Genomic DNA, 24,099 nt, shown 5'->3' with positions numbered 1-24,099 from the left:
CACTTAACCCCATTGCCTAACCAAAAAAAAAAAAAAACTAACTAAAAAAGAAATACTTGTTTGTTCCTTCCTTTCTCCCTTTCCTTCCTTCAAGTTTTTAATGTCTAGGAGTCTTTGCAATCTGAAAACCAAAACACATTTACTGAACTAGAAAAACCCAAGCTTTGATACTTTTTTTTCCCTTAATACTTAAAAAGCTCTACATCTACACTCTTCCAAGTGTGAGATATGACTCTACTGAAACAGACACGGGTCCTTTGTATCTCAGGAGAGGGTCTCGGTAGAAAGTTTCTCTCTCCCTTCCTCTTAACCTACTGCCAGTGGAATGCAATCTCTTTGAAGGGAAGGCACAGGCTGTTTTTTGTATCTCCAAAAGCTAGAATATAATAAGTGTCTTTTTTATAAATGACTGCTTTATATTTAAATTTAAGGGTATCCATGACAAAATATTCATCACTCTAATACATGCAACCTGGTGAAGACACTAAACTTTGGCTAGTTCTCAAATAACAATCAATCTATTGGAAACTTCTATTCAAAGATAATCTAGCTCGGGCCCTATCAGACCTTATGCTTCAGCCTTCAAAAACCCAAGGGCACCTCCAACACCAGACGAGACATAAAAATGGAACATTAGTGGGGCGAAAATACATACTTAAATAAAATATTCTGAGGAAAATAGAAGATTTTTTTCCATCCTGAAGTTTCCTTTATATCTCCTGCAGAAATACATGTGGGAAAAATCCTCATACTTCTAAGAGAGCTACTGGAATTTTAACCAAGTATATTTAATGTTTTTGAGCCCTCTTTTGGGAAAAAGAAAAAAGATAAGGCAGAGATGGGGCAATAAGTCCAACTTAACTGTTTCTAAAACTTTAGCTTTGCAATTTCCTGACTTTTTACAGCTTGGTTCCTCAGCCTTGAGATTTCAGTATTAGTACTATACTTCAAGTCTATAAATAAAAGCTTTCTTTGTCTCACAAAGAAGTTTACAAAGTTTGGATCCTATGTTAGGGACCTTCTGGGGCTTTTGTTCAGAACCAATATCTAAACTTTCACAAATTGGAAAAATAATCTTTCCTCAGCTCTAGTTCAGCTTTCATTCCTACATGATGTATGTAAAACTGAGTTGAAAAGTACCTAGGAAAAAAAGATATTCAACTTCTAACAATTCAAGATACAAAAGAATGGAAAAATTAGCTTAAAAAATCTCTATAAAGTTTATGTGAAAAATGAAAGGATGTAAGACCAGTTTGCAACCTTAAAAAGCAAGTATTATGAATATAATAGTTAAAATTTCCACATTATGAGGTTTATTTTTTTTAAACTAGATACAGGAATTCTCCTTGCCCATTACTTCTCCCACCAAAACATCAATATATAAAAAAATTATATCATCAGACTAACAATTTCTATTTTTCATGATTGTAGATGCACAGATACTAATTCTACATTTTAAGAAAATGATAAACAGAAAAATGATAAAACATTTTTAGAAATCATAGTGAGAAAACTCAGCTACATACTTCCTATGACAGACAAATCATAAGCCAAATCAACCTATAGCATTATATGCTTTATGAAGAGATGAATAAGAACAGCTGTGGCTCCACTGTTCTTTTCCAGAAATTCATAGCAAGCCGGCACTAAAAGCATCTCTTCCAATTAAAACAGATTTTATATTACACAGTTTTATAATATTTCATTCTGCCACCTTAACAACTATCACTACATTCTTCTACAGGGAACCTTTAAAGTCAGTGTTGAAGTTTATATCAAGAACCATTATTCCTATACAGTTTCTTTATTTGCATTATTATAAAAATACAAAATGGAATGTTTTGGCTTCATATTTCATGTATTTTTTCAGCAGCTGCCTTAGGTATCTCTCAAGTATTTCTCAAATATTTGTTTTTTCCTGCATTGGTAAGCATGCCAGCTTTTAGGGGGGAATCCATTGCACTTTGCCTTCTTTTCTCCTCAGTCACCATGTTTATCTTTCATTCATTTGATTTCTGAGTTGTTTCTCTTGAGACAAACAGGAGGGCTTTGGTGATGGTGGTAGAGTATAATCAAGGTACGGTTTTGGGTTTGATATGACTGACTGGAGGGTAAGAATGGAGGGAGATCAGCTAAGGAGGTTATTGTAGTAATCCAAGCCCAAAGTGTCAAATTCCTAGGTTATGGTGATAGTGATAGTAAGAGAGAGATAAGTACAATGTAAGATATTTCAGAAAGAGAAGTAACAGGGCTTAATGAAAGATAAGGGAAGAAGGTTGTAAAAGATTATTTCACAATTTCTAGAACAGAAGACTAAAATAATGGGGGTGTCAAGATTTGGGAAGACTTGCAGATAAAAAAATCGTGAATTCTATTTTGGATCTGTTGATTTTAACAGAATGATGACCTATTTTCCAGGAAAAATCAAGGCAATTCAAGTATTCATTCCTTGAAGAAATACACATTAGTTCTATGCATTAGATACTGTGGGTATAAAAAGTGTATAAATTATGTTCCCTACTCTCGATGAGTTTATAATCAAGTAGGAGAAATAAAAATAAATAACTATAATAAAAGGCAGCATGTGGTAAATGCCATGGAAGTAGATCAAAATACTACAAGAATTTAGAAGCAGATGTCACTTCAACTCAATTTGCATTTATCTAACAATGTTTCTTTTTTTGTTTTTTAGTTACATGTTTATTGCACTAATCTGCTTGCATTCTCTCTCCCTATAAATATTTAGAGATATAAATTTTTGCCCCAAGTTCTACTGTGGCTGCATCCTACAAATTTTGACAATTTGTCTCACTGTTGTCATTATATTTAATGAAATTATTATTCTATGATTTATTATTTTGTCTACTCTTTAGGATTATTTAGTTTCCAATAAAATTTTAATTTATACTTCCACAGACCTTTATTGAAGGTAATTTTTATTACATTATGGTCTGAAAAGGATGCATTTAATATCTCTGCTTTTCTGCATTTGGTTATAAGGTTTTTATAACCTAACATATGGTCAATTTTTGAGAAGATGCTATGTACAACTGAGAAAAAGATAAAATCCTTTCTCTTCTCATCTAATTTTTTCCAGAGGTCTATCATATGTAACTTTTCTAAAATTGTATTCATCTCTTTTACTTCTTTCTTACTTATTTTAGGGTTAGATTTATCTAGCTCTGAGAGGGCAAAGTTGAGGTCCCCCACTAAAATAGTTTTATGATTTTTTCCTGTAACTCATATAACAGTTCCTTTAACAATTTGAATGTTATGCCATTTGGTATACATGTGTTTAGTACTGATATTACTTCATTATCTATTGTACCTTTTAGCAAAATATAGTTTTCCTGATTACATCTTTTAATTAGGTCTATTTTTGCTTTGTCTGAGATCATGATTGCTGCCCCCACCTTTTTTTTTCTTTTAACTTCAGCTGAAGCATAATAGACTCTGCTCCAGTCCATTATTTTAACTCCGTGTATCTTTCTGTTTCAAGTGTGTCTCTTATAAATAACATAGTATTGGTTTCTGGTTTCTAATCCATTGTTTCCATTTTATGGGTGAGTTCATCCCATTCACAGTTATGATTACTGCCTGTATATCTCCCTCTAACCTATTTTCTTCTGTTTAACTTTCTCTCTCTTTTTTTTACCCTGTCCCTCCTCAAAAATCTGTTTTGCTTTTAACTATTGTCTCTCTTAATCTACCTCCCTTCATGTAACACACCCCGCTTTCTCTTATTCTCCTCCTCTCCTACTTAAATGTGGGGTAAGATAGTTTTTTTATAGTGCATACATATATATATATATATATATGTATATATTTTCTTCCTTCTATGAACCAATTCCAACGAGAGTAAGGTTCAAGCACTGCCCCCCCCAATTCCCTGCTCCACTATGAAAGTGCCTCCTTACCTGCCTCTTTTATTTAAGATAGTTTTCTCCTTTCTCCCAATACATCTCTCTTTCTCATCTATCCATTTTTTTAAATCATCCCAACAGAATCAGCTCACACCTGTGCCCAAGATAGAGTCCTTCTAACTGTCCTAATAATGATAAAGTTCTCAGGAGTTACATATATCATCTTTCTATATAGGAATGTAAACAGTTTAACCTCATTAAGTCCCTTACAACTTCTCTTTTAAGTTTACCTATTTATGCTTCTCTTGAGTCTTTTGTGTTTGAATGGCAATTTTCTATTAAGCTCTAGTCTTTTCATCAGGGATGCTTGAAAGTCCTCTATTTCATTAAATATTCGTTTTCCAAGGCAGCTAGATGGCACAGTGGATACAGCACTGACTCTGAAGTCAGGAGGACCTGAGTTCAAATGCGGCCTCAGACCAAACACTTGACACTTACTAGCTGTGTGACCCTGGGCAAGTCACTTAACCCCCACTGCCAAAAAAAAAAAAAAAAAAGTATTCGTTTCCCCCAAAAGGATTTTACTCATTTTCACTGGGTAGTTTATTCTTGGTTGTAACCCTAGCTTCTTTGCCTTCTAGAATATCATATTCCAAGCCCTCCTCTTCTGTAACATGAAAGTTGCTAAGTCTTGTGCAACTGTAGCACTAAAGTATTTGAATGGTCTCTTTTGGCTGATTGCAATATTCTCTCCTTGACCTGGGAGCTCTGGAATCTGGCTATATTATTCCTAAGAATTTTTCATTTTAGGATCTGTTTCAGCAGATGATCAGTAGATTTTTTTTCAATTTCTATTTTCCCCTCTGGTTCTAAGACATTAAGGCAGTTTTCCTTTATAGTTTCTTGAAATAAAATGTCTAAGCTTTTTTTTTTTTTAATCATAGCTTTCAGGTAGTCTAATAATTCTTAATTATCTCTCCTTGATCTATTTTCCAGGTCAGTTGTTTTTCCAATGAGATATTGCACATTTTCTTCCATTTTTTCATTCTTTTGATTTTATTATTTCTTGATGTCTCATGGAGTCATTCATTAGTTTCAACTTGCCAAAATCTAATTTTTAATGAATTATTTTCCTCAGTGAGCTTTTGCAATTTGGCCAATTCTGTTTTTTAATGTTAATGTTAATGTTTCTTCAGTATTTGTTGTGCCTTTTTTTTTTAAACCAAGCTGTTCATTCTCCTTTCACAATTATTTTGCATTGCCCTCATTTCTTTCTCCTAGTTTTCCTCTACCATTCTTATATGATTTTTTTAAATTAAATATTTTTTGCTCTCTTTAGCGCTTCTAGGAATTCTTGTTAGGCTTGTGGCCAATCTGCAATTTCATTTGAGGATTTGCTTGTAGGTTTTTTTTTTAACATCATTGTCTTAAAATAATAACATTATTTAACCTTTTTTTTAACATTATTGTCTTAAACAAGAAAATGATAAATGTTGGAGAAGATGTGGGGAAATTGGAACACCAATGCATTGTTGGTGGAGTTGTGAACTGATCTAACCATTCTGGAGAATGATTTGGAACTATGCCCAAAAGGCTATAAAATAGCCTTTCTAGGGCTATATCCCACAGAGATCATAAAAAAGGACCCACATGTACAAAAATATTTATAGCAGCTCTTTCTGTGGTGGCAAAGAATTGGGAATTGAGGGGATGCCCATCAATTTGGGAAAGGCCGAACAAGTTGTGGTATATGAATGTAACAGAATACTATTGTGCTATAAGAAATGATGAGCAAGTAGACCTCAGAAAAACTTGGAAAGACTTATACAGACTGATGCTGAGTGAAGTGAGAGAATGTTGTACACAGTAACCGCCATGTTGTGTGATGACTAACTCTGATAGATTTAGCTCTTCTCAGCAATGCAAAGATCTAAGATCTCCAAAAGTCTCATGATGGAAAATGCCATCCACATCCAGAGAAAGAACTATGGAGTTTGAATACAGATCAAAGCATACTATTTGCTCTTTTTTTTCTTCTCTTTTGTTTTGTTTCTTCTTTCTTGTGGTTCCTCCTATTGGTTCTAATTCTTCTTTACAATATGACTAATATGAAAATATGTTTAATAGGAATGTATATGTAGAGCCTATATCAGATTTCACGCTCTCTTGGGGAGGGAGGTGGGAAGGAGGGGAAGAAAATTTAAAACTCAAAAGCTTATGGCAATGATTGCTGAAAATTAAAAATTAATTAATTTTTAAAAAAAAAAATTGTCTTCTTCTGCATTTCTGTCTTGATTTTCCCCATCACTATAGTAGTTTTTTATGGTCAAGTTGCAGGTGGAACCACTAAAGATTTAGGGGCAAGGAGTAATAATAAGAGTTAACATTTATATAGCACTTTAAGAACTGCAAATCATTTTACATATATATTATCTTACATAAGCTTTACACATATTATCTTGTGTATTATAGGTATTATTTGCATTTGGTCCCACAGCAACTGAAAGGTGGGAACAGAATTCATACACCTATGTCTTTGTGACTCCCCAGTTCAAGCATTTTATCCATTAGGCCACACTGATACATACTTAAACAAGAGGAGGAAGGTTATTTTAGCAGTACTGTAAAGAATAATTTGCAAAGGGGAAGAGACTAGAGGAGGAGACATTACCATACTAATGGCAAGACAGAGTGAAGGCCTAAACAAAAGGTAACAGTGGGAATGAGAGGAGAGGGCAAAGGCTTGAAAGACAATAGTTAAATAATCAGCAGCCCCTGGTAACTGGTTGAGTATAGATGGTGAAGGAAAGGAAAGAATAAATGATTCTTGAAATTTTATGTCTGGGTGGAGAGGAAAATGATGTTCTACTAATAAGATATTGGAAAGCTGAGAGAAGTGGGAGCTTTGGTGGATGATTGGAAGAAAAAATTAAGTTTTAGACCTGATGAGTATGAAGCATCAGTGGAGCAGTCTGATGAAGCTAATGGTAAGTTACCTACATGGTAAGCTGGAAATTTAGATTTAGAGCTCAGGAAGAGAGGTCAAGGATGGAGACAGAGTTTAGAGTCGAAGCCCTTCAAAACCTACCCCCGCCTCCTAACTTCCCAGTCTTTTTACACCTCTCTCCTCACAACACATACTCTTCAATCCAATGACACCGGCCTCCTGGCAGCTCTGCAAACCAGAAACTCCATCTCTCGGTGCTATGCATTCTCTCTGGCTGGAATTCCCCCTTGCCTGGAATACTCTCTCTCCTCTGCTCCAACTGACTTCCCTGGCTTCTTCCAAATTCCAACTAAAATCCCATCTTGTACAGGAAGCCTTCCCCAACCCCTCTTAATTCCAGTCCCTTCCCTCTGATAATTACTTCCTATTTATCCTGTCTATAACTTGCTTTGCATATATTTGTTTGTATGTTATTTCCCTTATTTGACTGTGAGATCCTTGAGAGCAGGGTCTTTGGCCTCTTTTTCTATCCCCAGTGCTTAGCATAGTGCCTGGCATGTTGTAGGTTTTTAATAAATGTTTACTGATTGATAATCGATTGATCGACTTAATGGTGATAATTACGATCAGGCAAGGGATATCACCAAGGAAGAAGGTATAGTGAAGGTGCAGTAAAAGGGTCATGGGAAAAGCCTCGAAGAAAAAGGAAAAAGGCAAGAAACCTGAAAAGAATTGGGAAGGGGGAAAGAACCATGACAGCAGCACTCTGAGAGCCGAGGGAAGAAGAGCCCATCAGGTGGGCCCCCAAACAGCAGCTTCAAGCGCCTCGGAAAGGCCCGGCTTAACAGCGGACTGCTAAACTTGGCAACTAAGTTCCTGCTAACGTGGGAGCAGACGTTTTCAATAATGGTGGGGAGGAAGTCAGGTTGCAGGGAGCTGAGTGAGCAGCTGCGAGGAAGGAGATAACAAAGCAATCACACCCTTGGCAGTTGTGTTACGGTAATCAAGGCGAGGCAAAACACAAGGTGATGTCTCTGAAGGGTGAGACCGTTCAGGGGAGGCTTTTGAAGGGGTAGGGAAAGTTGAGCATTTTGGACAGCAGAAAGAAGGCAAGGTCAAAAAGGAGGGAACATTTTTTTAAAATCCTAGAGAAAAGAATTAGAGATCTGAAGAGAAAATGGGATTAAGAACGTTGGTGAAGGACTCAGATTCCTTAAGAACCTAGCCAACAGCTCAGAAATGATCAGATTCCTTAAGAGTTTGGCCAATACGGCAGATCTTTAATCAACCTTGTCTCTGGCTGAAAAAAAAAAAAGGAAGAAATGATGAGCAGACTGACGCTGAGTGAAGTGAGCAGAACCAAGAGAACACTGTACACAGTAACAGCAGCATTGTGTGATGATCAACTTTGCTAGACTTGGCTCTCCTCAGCAATACAATGACAAATTGTATACAAAAACAACTCCAAAAGACTCATGATGGAAAATATTATCCACATCCAGAGAAAGAACTATGGAGTCTGAATGCAAATGGAAGCACACTATTTTCACCTTTTAAAACTTTTTTTTTCTTTCTTGTGGTTTTTCCCTTTTGTTCTGATTCTTCTTTTACAACACGACTAATGTGGAAATGTGTTTAATATAATTGTGCACGTATAACCTATATCAGATTACTTACTATCTTGGGGAGGGGAGAGGGGAGAGAGGGAGAAAAATTTGGAACTCAAAAGCTTATAAAAGTCAATGTTGAAAAAAATAATAAAAAAAATTTTAAAGCCAAAAAACAAAAGCTTAAAAAAAAAAATGTTGGTGAAGGAATAAGGAACTAGAACATGGTTGGAATATTATGATAAAGATTTTAGTCATTCACAGAAAGGTGACAGTTGAAAGTCATGGGAATAGATGACCTCACCAAGGGAATTACTGTATATAAAGTTCAAAGACAAAGCCTATGGGGGAGGAAGAATCACTACTAGGAATCTGAAGGAAGTAGAAAAATCTGCAAATGACACAGAGGAGTGATCAAAGGAGAAAAAGACTTTGCAAAGTGCCACATAACCATCTTTCTTTCCCATCTTCTGTCTTCAAAAGCTACAGAAGTGAAGGACTACGTGGACTAAGAAAACATCAACGGAATTGGCAAGGAGACCACTAGGACCCATGAAGAAAGAAGCTTCTATAGATTGTAAATTAAGGTGTAAGAAGTTAAAAGGAGAATGAGTACACAAGATATAAAGGAAACAAGTACAGATTCCCAGACTTAGGATTTTAAGGATATGGTTGTTATCAGAAGAACAGAATAAAGACATGTTTCTGTTTCAAGAGATGAATGAAAAGAACTAAATATGAAAGAAGGAAGAAGCCAGTGGGGCGGAGAGAAGAAGAAAGATGAGTACAGGTGGTGGCTATTTTAAATACAAAGAAGCAAGTATTAAGTGCTTACCACGTCATAGAAACTAGGGCTTGAAAAAGGAAAAACTCCCTGGCTTCCAGGAGTTTCCATCATACTGAAAGGGTGTAATAGGTACATGAAGTGCATACAAAGTAATCTGAGGAGGGGGGGAATTAGTAAAGGCTTCATATAAGAAATGGCCCCTAATGTGAGTTTTGAAGAAATACAGGGATTCTGAGGAAAGAGACTGACCATTCCAGGCCTGGGGAATGGCTTATATGGACATACAAGTTGTGAAGTTCAGGGAACACCTAGGTAGCTAACAGATCCATGTAATGAGGACAAAGAGAATGGGCTCAATCTCCACATAAGCCAGTTAGCTCTGACCTGTTTCATGGTCGCAGTATGTCCCATTGCTGACCTCAGCAAGGTGTCTTGTCAAATATGTGAACTTGTTCTGGTGAGAACCAGGCAGAATGACCATAGGAGCCTAGGTCAAGGGCAGAAACGACCTCAGAGACTATCAAGGCCAATTCCTTATTTTCCAGATGAAGAAACTAATGCTCAGGGATGTTAAGTGACTTGCCCAGGTCACACAGGTCCTATGTGTCAGGTGGGATTTGAACCCAGGTCCTCTGACTCTAGTCAGCACTCTTTCCCCTCTCCCATCAGTGCAAATATATCATCAAAGAGTGGGGGGAAAACTCAAAAGCATAGACTTTCCTAAGAGTGGATCAATATCATTATCATCTTTGTCTATAGGAAAAGAAAAAGAAAATTTAATATTCGATAACTATCACCATAGTTCTTAGAAGAATGATTGGATGTGTAAATAAAAACACATATGTATGACAAATGATGACTATCAATAGTACTTACCTATTCGAAGATCTCTTTGTAAAACACTCTTATCATAAATGTAGAAAGACAAATACTGGAAAGTTCTTGGAATCTCAAAGTAAAACTCTTCACTATAAAATGGGCTAGAGAGAAAAGGAATACAGTCTGTAAGGAAAAGTTCTGACCACGACAAAGCAACATCATGCGTAGTAAAACAAATGATGTAACAATCTTTTTCTAACAGATCCTGGACCAAACCAGGTTTCCTCTTATGTTCTGAGAGGACCTAGGTCCCTCAGATTCCCACAGAGAATTCCAGTGGTTTTATGAACAGATGATCACTTTGGCTTTCTGGGGCTATGCTCCCTCTGAAAAGTCCTAGAAACCCAAGTGAAGAAAACACTGCTGACCTTATAATTTACCCCAAAGTGAGGAATATGAAGTCAACATATCTCAAGAAATCAAAGTTGGATTGTAATGAATGCTATGTGCCAAAAAAAAAAAAAAAAGTCAAAGTATAAGCAAGAGGAATTTAACTCCTGATCTTTAAACCAACAAAACTCTCATTATGCTAAAATGTTTCTGGAGAAAATATGTGACTTTAAAACTTGTATTTCTGACAAGGTTCCTTCTTTCCTGGAAGTACATTTAAAAATTTTAAAGCCTAAAATCTAATGTTACTTACATGTGCCAAAGATGAATGTCATGTCTTCAGAATACTGCACTACATTAGCTCAGAGAGAAATCTAAAACTTGAGTACAGAATTCTTATGGAGATTTGTTTCTGTTATTTTTGCTCTAACCTTTCAGTTTTTGCTATTTCAATGGATCAAAAAAAAAAGTCAAGGCATTTTTACTCCAAATGTACTCAAAATTAATTCCTTTCAATTAGACTGTCAAAAAGCAACCAAATTCTTCCGAACTACATTCCTCATTTGTAAAATCTATAAACAGAACTATCTGTAAAAACAGCTAAAAGGCAAAAATCAAATCACATGTAAATTTTCACTTCATTCATCAGTCTACAAAAAACATTAAAACAACAAAAAGCCACAAGGCTCTGAGACTACTATAAAAGAACTTACCATGAAGCATCTGTGCCAGATGCAATGGGATTCTCTATGGCAAATTTGATGAAAGTCTGAAAGTTTAATCACTCATCCAGAGCAGTAAAACAAGCAACAATTTATGACAGGTGATTAGAAAGCTGGCTTCACTCAACTTGTAACCTGTAGCCTTCCTAAAAAGGCAAAATATTTTGATGCTGTGTGTCTTCAGTAGTGAACTGGTTGATTCTAAGTATTTATTTGCAAGACTACATATTAAATATCATTACACTAGTTATCTTGGTGTCATAGGTTTTGGCTGTCACTAAGATTACTGTTTGGTATCACTGAAATCAGTGGAGGCTAAGTAACAGAATAAAACTTAAATAACTCTAAATCCTAATCTCAACTCTTCACTTTGACTTCCTTCCTTAATCATACTGCATAGAATATTCAGCCTTTCCTTGGTGCCTCAATTTTCACATCTGTAATGGACCGGTAATATATTGATAGTGGAAGTAGTAACTGTATCTGAAATGCATTCAATAATCAAGGTACTAGGGTCACAATTAATTACGTTTTAGTCTTCCTTTGAAGAAATCAGTTAAAACTAAAACCAGAGGCATAAGGACATTCCAAAAGTGGAGGGACAACTCACATTTATGTGTTAGGATTACAAAACACATTATATAAATTACTTTATTTGAGCCTCACAACAACACTGTGGAGTAGGAAATGTATTATAATCTCCGTTTTATAGATAAGACACTACAGTTCAAAGACATCAAGCAATGTTGTAAGGAGGACACAAAGCTGCTATAAATAATAGAGCAAGAACAAACCCAGAAGAGCTGGGCCAAGGCATCTGGGCACCAGACACAGGACTGGAAATCGTCCCCAGGGTGTGTCCCTCTCCACTAGAAGCTGTGAGCCGTCATCACAACACGTGCAACCTGACCTAGCACCAAATAAACCTGTGCTAGGTAGAGCAGAACATCTTGGCATGAAACAATGCACATGTACAAAATTCATTTTAAGAAAGTGTTGCATATTGCATCCTCTGCATATTGCACCCACGCAGCTGGCTGCCTTCCTTCCCCAAGGACTGGCTCTGCTACTTATGAAGGAAAAAGGGAACAAAGAAGAACAAGCATACAACCACAAAGGTAAACCAGAAATCGATCTCCCAGGAGTTACTGCAAACAGCCTTTCAAAAGGCAGCAGAGACTCTTGAGGATGAGTGTGCAATAATTGGTCACAGTATCCACCTTGAGAATCAGAAGTACTGAATCTAAATTGTCTGAAACATTCCTGACAAAGCGTAATCCAGCATCGACTCAAACCCCACACCAAGGACATGGAACTCACTGGGTCAGAAGACAATCTAGTCCAATGGTCAAGAAGCACCCTATTTCTGAGACTGAAACCAATGTTAACTACAATTGTTAGAGAGGTTCCTGGGGTCTTCTAACACAATTTTGTTCATCTCTACAGCCACTGCTATAGAAAAGCAGATGGAATTGATGGAAATTATCCATCTAAATTTAAGGAACTAATAGCATTTATTAATGTATATTAGTGTGCTCAAGTAATGGAACACATTGACAAATGGGATGCAATTTATTTTAGAGAAGTTCATTCACTGGTAAGGTTAGTGCTAAATTAAGTGATTTATAAAATGTTTCCTAAAGAATTATTTTACTTGATTTTTAGATAAAATGAATGTGAAAATTTTTAAAAAGTTTCTAATGAGGGAACTTTCAGAAGCCAACCAGTCCAACCCATACCTAAACAATCAATGGCTAGAAGGGGTCACCTAGCCATTGCTTTTGAAGACCTCTTAATCTGAAGGAATCTGCTACATCCTAAGAGATCATTCCACTTCTGGATAGGTGGTACAGTGGATAGAGTGACCAGCGTGGAGTCAGAAAGACTCATCTTCCTGAGTTCAGATCCTACCTCAGACACTTACTAGCTGTGTGACCCTGAGTAAGTCACTTAATCCTGTTTGCCTCGGTTCCTCATCTATAAAATGAGCTGGAGAAGGAATGGCAAACCACTTCAGTATCTCTGTCAACCCCAAATTTGGCCATAAAGAGTTGAATACAAATGAAACAACTGAACAAAAATAATTGTTAGGAAGTTTTTCTTTATATCACATCTAAATTTTCTTCTTTGTGATTTCTAAACAGTGCTCTTAGTTCTGACTTAGCGGTTAAGTAGAAATGGTTGAATTACCCTTCCAATATTTCAGAATCCTCCAAATACTTGAAGGCAGAATGCACTCTGACAACAGCCTTACTCCCTCCCCAGTCTTCCTGTTTCCAAGCCGGATAATCCTTCAACCCTATGGCATGATCTCAAAGCCCTTCACTATCCTGACTGTCCTCCTTTGGAAACTTAACCAAGCTTAACCAAGTCCTTCCTGAAACAGGGATCCAAAAGGGAATATAATACTAAAAGATGAGGTCTGATCACCTCCCTAATCTTGCACATAATCACTCTTTTAATGCAGCCTAAGATAATGATAATTTTCTGAGACACCACAGCACACTGCTGATTCATGCTGAGTTTGAAGTCTGCTAAACTACTTGATATTTTTAGTTATATTTACATTTGGGATTACATGGCAGGTTTACATTTCATATATATCTCACATTATTTACCAAGTTTTCTACTAACCTTAATGACTTTTCAACAACCTGAGTACGAAAAACTTCTTCTTGGTCCAAATTTATGGTGCAGAAACAATCTCTCATTTTGTTGGGTCCAGGATACGGCAATAAATTCTTGGCTTCACCTGTTGGGACAAATTGACATTTTTAAATGCTGAAAACTACAAACCACGAATACTAGATTCATATATAAGTCCATTTTAATTCAAATATGTATGGTATCAATGGACACAAATGAGTGCTTTTGAGACAAATAAAAATAAAATTAATCTTTTTGGCCCCGTTCACTACCAGAATGAAGACCATTCTAAACAACCAGACTCGACATCCCAGAAAATGTTGACATCTCTCTTAAGGGTCGGACAGTTCTTGTGAAGGGGCCCAGAGGAATCCTCTGTAGGTATTTCAACGATATCAGTGTTGAGCTCAGTCTCCTTAGAAAGAAGAAAAAAAGGATCCAGGTAGACAAGTGGTGGGGAAATCAAAATGAACTTGCAACTGTATGCGCAATCTGTAGTCATGTGCAAAACATGATCAAAGATATTACCCTGGGTTTTCGTTACAAGATGAGGTCTGTGTATGCTCACTTCCCCATCAATATTGTTATTCAAGAGAATGGCTCACTTGTAGAAATCAGAAATTTTTTGGGTGAAAAATATATCCAAAGAGTGTGCATGAGACCGGGTGCTGCTTGTGCGATTTCCCAAGCCCAAAAAGATGAGTTAATTCTTGAAGGAAATAATATTGAACTTGTATCAAACTCAGCTGCCCTGATTCAACAGACCACCACAGTCAAAAACAAGGACATCAGAAAATTTCTGGATGGCATCTATGTTTCTGAGAAAGGCACAGGGCAACAAGCTGATGAATAAGTTGGAAAAGATGCTAAAGACCGTGTCCTGAGGAGTCAACACTTATTCAGATGTCAAAATAAAAATAATTTTTGCCAAAAAAAAAAAATAATATTAACAGAAGCTAAAGAAGTGTGGGAAAGGTTTCACCAAGAAGGTTTGACTAGAGTTCATCCTAGAAGGGTAAGGTCATATTGAAAATCCAAGTTTGGCACCTAGAGGGATTGTGATGGAACAAAAAGTATGGGTGCTAGAATTGAACACGAACTTAACACAGTAATAGTTCTTCACAGTAAACTACTTAGTAAAGTACAATAAGTACTAGAAGAGGGTCAAATGATGTAGGTTCTAATTCTTATTTTAAACAAAGGTCCAGCCAAACAGGCCTTTTTGCTGTTCTTCATCCATGACAATCCATCTCTTACCTCCCAGCCATGCCTTTGCACTGGATGTCCTCTATGCCCTGAACATACATCCTGTTCACCTAGGTCTCCCAGACTCCCTTGTTTTCCTCCCAACTCAGGTCAAATGCTACCTTCTATATGAAGTCTTTCTTGACTCCACTCCCTCCCCAGATGCTAGTGCCCTTCTCCCCAAATTTCCTTATATTTAATGTGTATACATATATATAGATACAAACACACATACATATACACACTTTTACTTGTATGTGTTTTCTCTTCCAAGAGAATGTAAACTCCTAAGAGCAGGAATTATTTCACTGTTATCTCCTTACCTCTGACACTTTGCACAATGCCTGGCATGTAGTAGATGCTTAGTGGGGTTAAACTCACTTGAGCTGTGAGATATGGGACAGGAACCAGACCCAAGAGCTAGAAACCATCTGAACTTCCTGCATGAAAGCATTATAGATCTATACATTACAGTTTCCTTCTTAAAAGGGTTGGATTTAAATGATCTCTAATGTTCCTTCTAGCTCCAAAATTCTATGATTAAACACTGGAAAATGGAAACAGAAAAATTACCACAGACCAAATGGAAATCAATAAAATTAGTCCAAACCGAGATGCTTTGAAAGAAATCTATTAGAAATAGAAAATTTTGAAGCAATTATCATTATATTAGTGGTATATATATATATACACATACATATAGTGATTAATAAATCAAGAAAATCCACTACAGGGGCAGCTATGTGGCATGATAGATAGAGCACTGGCCCTGAGGTCAGGAGGACCTGAGTTCAAATCCGGCCTCAGACCAAACACTTGACACTTGCTAGCTGTGTGACCCTGGGCAAGTCAGTTAACCCAAATTACCTAAAAATAAAAAAAATTAAAAATTTAAAAAAATTTAAAAAAAAGAATACTTCAGAGCTGGAAGGGACCTGAGCAGCCAACCTATCTCTGAAATCCTTTCTGTGACATACCTGACCCACAGTCATCCATCCTCTGCTCCAAGAATTCCAATGAGAGGGAGTCCACTTCAGAGACAGTCCATCCTATTCTTGGACAACTCTATATGTTAGCAAGTTTTCCTGACTTCAAATCTGAATTTGCCTCTTTGTCATTTCTACCTGCTGCTTCTACTTCTGCCCTCTGAGATGCCAAACAGGACAAATTCAATGCCTGTTTCATAGGACGGTCCTTCAAATACTTGAGAGCTATCTGGGTTTACTTTAAATCTTTTTTTCTCCAGGCTAAAGAGATCTAATTCTCAATGGCTTCTCTTATGACACAGCCTCAAGCAGGTTCTGGGGCAATGCTGGTCACTCTCCTCTGGATACTCTCCCATCATATTTTAGATGTTCTTGCTCTGACATGCAAAACTGGATAATGATACTCTAGAGATGATCCGAAGAGGGCAGATTGTTGGAGCAGAGGTTCTTACATGCATTTGTGTTTTTAAAAAAGGAGAGGGAGAAGAAGAGGGAGAGGAGAAGGAAAGAGAGAAATCATTTGAAACCCTGTGTTTTATTTTATGCATTTAAAAACATTATTCTAAGAAGAGTACATGACACAAAATAGGATAAAAACTGCTGGTATACATGTACTAATCTCCTTATTCCAGGAAACTATGCCTCTCAAAGCAACCTGGGATCATATTAGCTTTTTTTAGCTGTTACATCACACTATTAACTCACACTGAGTTTACAGATTTATACAACCCCCAGATGTCATGCTAAGATACATCCACTGTCCCTTCAACCATCCTAGAATACACAGTTGTTCCTCACTTCATTGTGGTTATACTTCTCTGGTAATGCTCTAACTTGTCAATATTTTTTCTAAAGATGTAGGGTACAAAACAGAAATGTGTGTGTACCAATTCCTTTTATCTGAACATTACACTTCTATTAATACCGTCCAACATTATACTATCTTTTCTAACTACTAAGTCACACTTTGACTTATACTGAGCTCACCACAGTCCAGTAAAACTACATGTTTTTCTGTAGTTACTTTTTGAAACAGAGTTTTACATTTACCCCTATTAAATTTCATCATACTGGATTCAGACTATTGTTCTAACTTCTTAAGTTTTAGATCATAATCATGTCATTTCCAGCAATGGTTCTCTTTTCCAACTCTGCTTCATTTATGCATGCGATAAAGTTTGCCATCTCAATACAATGCCACTCAATACAATTCAACAAGTATCTATGAACAATAAATTCTGCTCAGACCAGAGCTAAGTGCAGAGCCTGTGATGATCCATCAGATAACTCTCTCGAGGTCTGCATTCACCACCACCCTTCATTAGGTAGTTCAACTTCTTCCGAGTTCACACAACTCTACCACTACCTAGTTCACATCTCTCCATCTTTTTTCCAAGAAAATTAAGAAATGTTTTGTCAAATGTCTTATTGAACTATTATGAATGTTATGTCTACAGCATTCTCCTGAACTACTTACCAATTTAAACCCTGTCAACAAAGGGAAATAAAGCATATTCTATCCTTACCTCTTTTTATCATTTCCCTTGATATTCCTGATCATATTTATGCAAATTAATTATTTTATTAAGTTCTATAAAATATCCCTTTTGTAATTTAAATGGTATAGTATTAAGAGTTTTAAATAAACTTTGTTAATACTGTCATTTTTATTATATTGGCATGACCCAGCCATGAGCACTGAATATTCCTCCAGCTAATTAAGTTGTTCTTGATTTCTTTAAGGAATATTTTCTTATTGGATCTATATGAGTTTTTTGTGTGCTTTGGTAGATTGATCCCTACATACCTAGATTGCTTTCCAGAATAGCTGAACCAGTTAACGTGCATTTTCCTCTACCCCTACCAACATTTATCATTTTCCTATTTTGACATTTTTGCCAATCTTTGATGAATGTGAGGTTGGACCTCAGAATTATTTTAATTTGCATTTCTCTAACTGTTGGTAATTTAGAGCATTTTTTTTCATATGGTTGTTGATAACTTGGATTCCTTCCTTTGAGAACTGCTTGACTGCCTATTCATATGTTCTGAGCATTTATCAATGAGGAAATGACTCTTATTCTTATAAATTTAAATTAGTTCTTTTTATATCTTGTAAATGACACCTTTACCAGAGAAACTTGCCACAAACATCCCCCCCCCCAAGTCGTGGTTTCCTTTCTAATTTTAAATGCATTGGTTTTACTTATGCATAAACTTTTATATATTATATAATTAAAATTGTCTGTTTTATTGATTTTTTCTATCCCCTGTATAGTTATGTTATGATCTCTTCCCCATACACAGATCTGAAAGGTAATTTCTTCCTTGCTTCTCTAATTTATTTATAATGTTGCCTTCCATGTCTAATTCATGTATCCATTTAGAGTTTTTTCTTGGCATGCATTGTGGGATTTATGTCTATCTATACTTAAATTTTTGCCAAATTGCTTTCCAGTGTTCTTAGCAGTTTCGGTTGAAGATTTAGTTCTCAACTAGTAGAATAAAGGGTTTGCCTGCCTGGGTCAGATAGCTAGTAAGTATCTGAAGGTTGAATCTGAACTCAGATCCTTTTGACTTCAGGTCCAACAAGCCATCCCACTGTGCCACCTGGCTGCCTCTGACCATTTATCAATATGGCAGTGACTCTTATTTTTATAAATTTGAATCAGTTCCCCATCTATTTTAGAAATGAGATCCATATCAGAGAAACTTCCCATTTAACTAACTTATAATTTTAGCTCTATTGATTTTGTTTGTGCATAAACTTTTACATTTTATGTAATCCAGATTGTCCATTTTGCTTCCTGTGATCCTATCTCTTATTTGATCATTGTTCTTCTTGTCTCATTGTGCCTCTGACCCCAAGTTTTTACTCTTTGTTCTTTCCTTTAGATTAATGAGATACCCTCAAGAACAAAGTTTTCCTAAAATACAGTTCTAGTCAAGAAGAAAAGAGGTTGGAGGTGTCTAAAAAGATCCATATAGATACACAAGGAATTCATTGACTGATTTAAATTTCTGCAGTGAATTCAAAAGATAGTAAATAAGGCTTTTAAAATCATGTTTAGGACATGAGGAAGATCAGAGAAAGGTACAATACTGTTGCTTGGAGTTTACAGGAGAAAGATAAGGAAGCAGTAGAAACACACAGTTCTTCTAGTTTTTGTTTCCTCTGTAAAGTGAAAAGATTGGGAAATATAAAACCCTAAAATGATGAACCTGGAACCAGCCAATTCATAAGCATTTATTAATTACCTAATGTATATGGGTCCTTGTGGTAGGTTCTGGTGATATAAAGTCAAAGAATGACATAATACCTGCTCACAAACAAGGAGCTTACATTCTAACTACAAATGAACTAATTAAGACCCAAGAAAAGTGAAAAGTAAGAATGATATTACACAGCTACTGCGTTTAATAATTTAAAGTCCTGAGGACTGAAAGAACTGTATCTTAGTGCACTGAAAAACTTCTGGATCAGATTACTGTGGGACACAGATATTGGTAATTTTTCAGAAATCATAGAGGATACCCGAGGTGCTTTAAAACCAGAGTTGGTAAAATGTTCCAGTTTTTCAAAAAGGGCATGCAGGAGTTGGGAAGAGTGAGGAAGTGGGAAGTGAATCAAAGTCTCCTGAGGCTTCAAGGCCATTTTCTATCCACTATACCACAAAACCTCTATCCATCACAACCAACAAAATTCTACCTCCTCCTCTTCCAATTCCTGTACTCCATACAACTCTGTACTCTCAGACCCGCTTCCCTCCTAAGTCCCCATTCTCTTCTATCCTTCCCAGTTATTGAGTCCTCTAGAAAACTGATCATGAAGAAACTCCTCTTCATCCTACACGTCTTCCTTTCATACTTTTTCCAACTCCGTGTATTCAAAGAAACTGCTAGATTTCCTTATGACTCTCTCCTCCTAAGAATATTTTTCATCCTCACTCTTATTTCCAGTTCCCTTGACTTCTTCCAGTTCATCACCCCAGCTATAGTGTCACCATCTTTATCTTACAGTTAACCAGATCAATTATACACTGCCCCTAACTCTGAATCCTTACCCTATCGCTGCTAATGCCTTGCAAAACCTCAATCCTGGGTGACTATCTCATCTGCCTTTCCCATTGCTCTTCACGGACTAATCAACAGAGCTCAGGAGGAAGTTATATAAGTCAACTATAAACTCATATTACCCCATATCAACTGGGCCCTCAATTCTACAAAGATATACTTTACTTTTCCTTGACTGACAACATCACAATCCTAAAAACAATGTGCCAAACCTTCTCTTCTTCTTAAACCCCTTAAACCTTTCTCTCTTAGCAGAAGACCTCATATCTCTTATTTTGCTGAAAAAAGAGGTTTACTTTTCTCATACTTCTTACCCCTTTGCCCACATTTTCTCCTCTTTTGCTCCTCAGAGGAAGAGCCGGCCTTTCTTCCTTGCAAAGACCAAGCCTTTACCTGTGCCCTTTACCCTCACTTTCCTCCACAGTAAAATGAGGATAATAATAGCACCAACCTCCCAGGGTTGTTGTGGGGATAAAATGAAATATTCGTAAAGTGCTTAGCATGACGCCTGGCATGTAGCAAGCTCATCCTATTCCCTTTTGTGTCCTCCAGGAGCTTGTTCCTTCCGACATTTCTTCTTTCTAATTTTTGGTCTTTATCTACCAATCTCTTCCCTGTTGCCTACAAATATGCCCATGCCTCCCCATCCTCAAAAACATTTCCTTTTCAGGCAGCTAGATAGAGCACTGGTAGTCCTGGAGTCCGGAGGACCTGAGTTCAAATCTGGCCTCAAACACTTGGCACTTACTAGCTGTGTGACCCTGGGCAAGTCACTTAACCCCATTGATTGGCAAAAACAAAAACAAAAATGTTTCCTTTTCTCAAGCATCGTACATACACACACACATACATACATATATACAATATACACATACATTATATATATATATTGTATATATGTATATATATGCAATATACACATATACAAAATATACATATATACACACACACATATATATATTTTTTTCCTTCCCTCGTCAAACTTCTAGAAAGTGTTGTCTATGTTCACCACTACCCCTTTCTTATCTACTGTTCAATGAATAAGTGAGCATTAATTGTTTACTGTGTAACAGGCACCCGGCAAAGTTAAGAGTCAGCAAAACTGTCCCAGCCCTCAAGGAGCTTAAGTTTTAATGGGGGAAGACAACAGATGAAAGGAAAATACTGGAGGTGGGGGAGGGGTGGCAGGGTTTGAAAACGGCCAGGAATGAAAGAAACCTCACACATGAAGCGCCTGCTATGTGCAAAGCATAAATGACCGAGAGGCCTGGCTCTGTTCCAGGGTCAGAGTCCAGGTTCTCACGGGAGACGCCCGAGGAACATGAACAGAGCTCAGGTAGCCTGATTTTGAAGTGGCTAGGAAATCTCAACCCTTTGAGAATCAGTCTTCTTACCCCAGTCTCTCTAAAAACCACTTCCTCGAAGGTTACTAATGATCTTTTAGCTGCTAACTCAAAGACCTTTTCTTAATCCTCAACCTCCTCGACCTCTCCAAAACTTTTGGCACTGACCACACCTCCCGCTCCCGCTCTCTTGGATTCTTTCTCCTCCCTTGACTTCCGGTTCTGCCCGACCGGCCCAACCACTTCCCAGGCTCCTGTACTGGATCATCACTCAATTCTCCTGCCTAAGCCTTGGCATATTCCTCTTTAAATTACTGTTTACTTCTCTAAAGGCGCACAAGCTTGAGGCCTGGGATTGTCTTGTTTTTTGCCCTCGACTCCCCAGCACCTATCTACTTTGCACGTGGTATGCATTTAATAAATGTTGAACTGAGTTGCCAGTTTTAAAATAAAACTAAAAATCATCAGTGCTATTACTGTTGTTCAGTCGTGTCTGACTCTTTGTGGCCCCATTTGAGGTTTTATTGGCAAAGATAATGGAATGGTTTGCCATTTCCTTCTCCAGCTCATTTTAGAGATGGGGAAACTAAGGCAAACAGGGTTAAGTGACCTTCCCAGGGTCACAGCTAGGAAGTGTCTGAGATGAGTCTTCCTGACTCCAGGCCAGGTACTCTATTTAGCACTTTGTCTTACTTTACTTCCTTTGTCTATGTATGGATGCACGGTTTGTCTCCCCTACGGACAGCCACAAGAGTTTAGTAAGCTCCCTGAGGACAGGACTTTTTTCTTTTTTGTCTTTCTATCCCACTCATTCAACAGAGTCTCTTGCATTTAACTGGTAGATCGATGTTTATTATTATTCTTACTTAACTGGATCCTGACACTAGAGCTGGGAGGGGCATTGGAGCCCATCTGGAACAGTCCTCTCATTCTACATGTAGGGATTCTCATTCTACATGTATGAAATTCAGGGAGGGTAAGGGTCTTGCCCCTGGCCACATAAATAAGAAGGGAGGGGATTGTGTTTACTATGTGCCAGACACTATGCTAACGACTTTTATAAATACTATCTGATCTGATCCTCACAACAACCAAGAGGAAATTGAGGCAAACAGGTTAAGTGATTTGCCCAGGGTCACACAGCTGGAAAGAGAGGCCGAATTTGAACTCAGGCCTTCCTGACTACAGACCCAGCGCTTTATCCACTGTGCCACCTAGCTGCTCTCCTATGTGAAGATATAAAAACATGATCATCTTAGCATATGATCTTTGAAAAAAGTTTTATGAAAAACCCCATTAATTAATAAATGTGTGGTAGAAGAACTAGATCCTAAGGTCCTGCTGTACACAAGTTGGGCTATTTTTCCCCTAGAAAGGCCGAAAAGCAGTCTCTGAGACTTGATTGGTCCAGTTTCCCAGCTGCCCAGGCACAAAAAGATGAGTTACCTACAGGGAGCATGTGCAACTCAGCTTACCCTTTTTACCAAATAAGTTTCAGTAAGGAGATGAAGGGAGCTCTGCCTATTTAAATCATCCCAGCATTCCCTGTTGAATTCTTGCCCAATACTCTTTCTATGCTGTGGCTAAAGTGAACTTCCTTTGGATAACTATTAGATGGACACTCTTGGTTCCAGTATTGAACTTGAACTTCCAGACTGGCATCAGTCAGTCAATAAACATTTATTAAATGCCTGCTAAGCATCAGGCACTATGTTGGGATACAAAGAAAGGTTAAGACAGGCCCTGCTCTCAAAAAACTCATAATCTAATGGGGAAGACTACATGCAAATAACTTAACAAGCTATATGCAGGAAAAATTGGAAATAAGCAACAGAGGGAAGGCATTAAAATTAAGAGGGATTGGGAAAAGCTTCCAGTAAAAGGTGGGATTTTGGCTGGGAGTTGAAGGAAGCCAGGGAAGCCAGGAGGCAGAGATAAGGAGGGAAAGCATTCTAGGCATGGAGGGCAGCCTGTGAAAAGATAACAATACTGGAAATGGAATGTTTTGTTTGAGGAATAACAAAGAGGCCAGTGCCACTGGATTGAAGAGGATGGCTCTGTGAAGTATAAGAAAGATGGTGGGGAGGGAGGTTATGAAGAATTTCAACAAGATGGGCAACCCTTCTTTCCACTCAGATTTCCTAACAGAAACATCATCACATGCATAATAGCTTTTAAACCAGCAGATTCAATATAGGTATAGATTTATAAAGGAAATTTGATCTGGAAAGTATATGCTCAAGGAGACCTCAAAATCTAATGTGTTAAAAATAGTCAAATTCTTAAACTTTTCAGTTTTCGGTGATGAAATTACTTTTATCACTGGCATTTTCTTCCTAACCTCATTTTGTTGGAAGTCCACAATCCTCCTTCTAATATGTATCCTCCAAACACAAAGGGGAAGGAAGTAGGATATACTCTCCCCATCTAGTGCTCCCTAAAAACCGTGGGTGAAAAGTGCTAGGGAACGCATGCTTTTCCCAGAACTCCCAGGAGAGCTCCCAGACACCTCTGCAACCAGTCATGGAGTAGCTACAGGTACGCAGCATGGGGAAAGCACATCTTCACCCCCAGTCAAGAAAATCTGAGGGTCAGAGGATCAGGCTCACTCAGTGAAAAGCTTCTGCAGTTTTATAATGAAACAGTCATTCAAAGATGCCGGTCATTCCA

The 24,099-nt window shown here is 37.3% G+C and overlaps 1 protein-coding gene and 1 pseudogene across 2 annotated transcripts in view; one reads left to right on the top strand and one right to left on the bottom strand.

The window, feature by feature from the left end:
* RASA2 (RAS p21 protein activator 2) overlaps window positions 1-24,099 on the bottom strand; it is a 152,386-nt gene that overhangs the window by 112,402 nt on the left and 15,885 nt on the right. For both annotated transcript variants that reach the window (XM_027876020.1, XM_027876021.1), the window contains exons 2-3: window positions 13,770-13,887; window positions 10,081-10,184 (exon numbers count right to left, since the gene is read on the bottom strand). In XM_027876020.1, the coding sequence (XP_027731821.1) occupies window positions 10,081-10,184; window positions 13,770-13,887 (222 nt within the window). The remainder of the gene's footprint in view (window positions 1-10,080; window positions 10,185-13,769; window positions 13,888-24,099) is intronic.
* Window positions 14,058-14,707, top strand: LOC114053119 (annotated as a pseudogene).

This window comes from Vombatus ursinus, unplaced genomic scaffold, assembly GCF_900497805.2.
Source record: "Vombatus ursinus unplaced genomic scaffold, bare-nosed wombat genome assembly UNPS02014810.1, whole genome shotgun sequence".
In the NCBI taxonomy this organism is placed as follows: domain Eukaryota; kingdom Metazoa; phylum Chordata; class Mammalia; order Diprotodontia; family Vombatidae; genus Vombatus; species Vombatus ursinus.
Note: the sequence above shows the minus strand (reverse complement) of the source record. Positions and strands in the feature narration are given on the sequence as shown.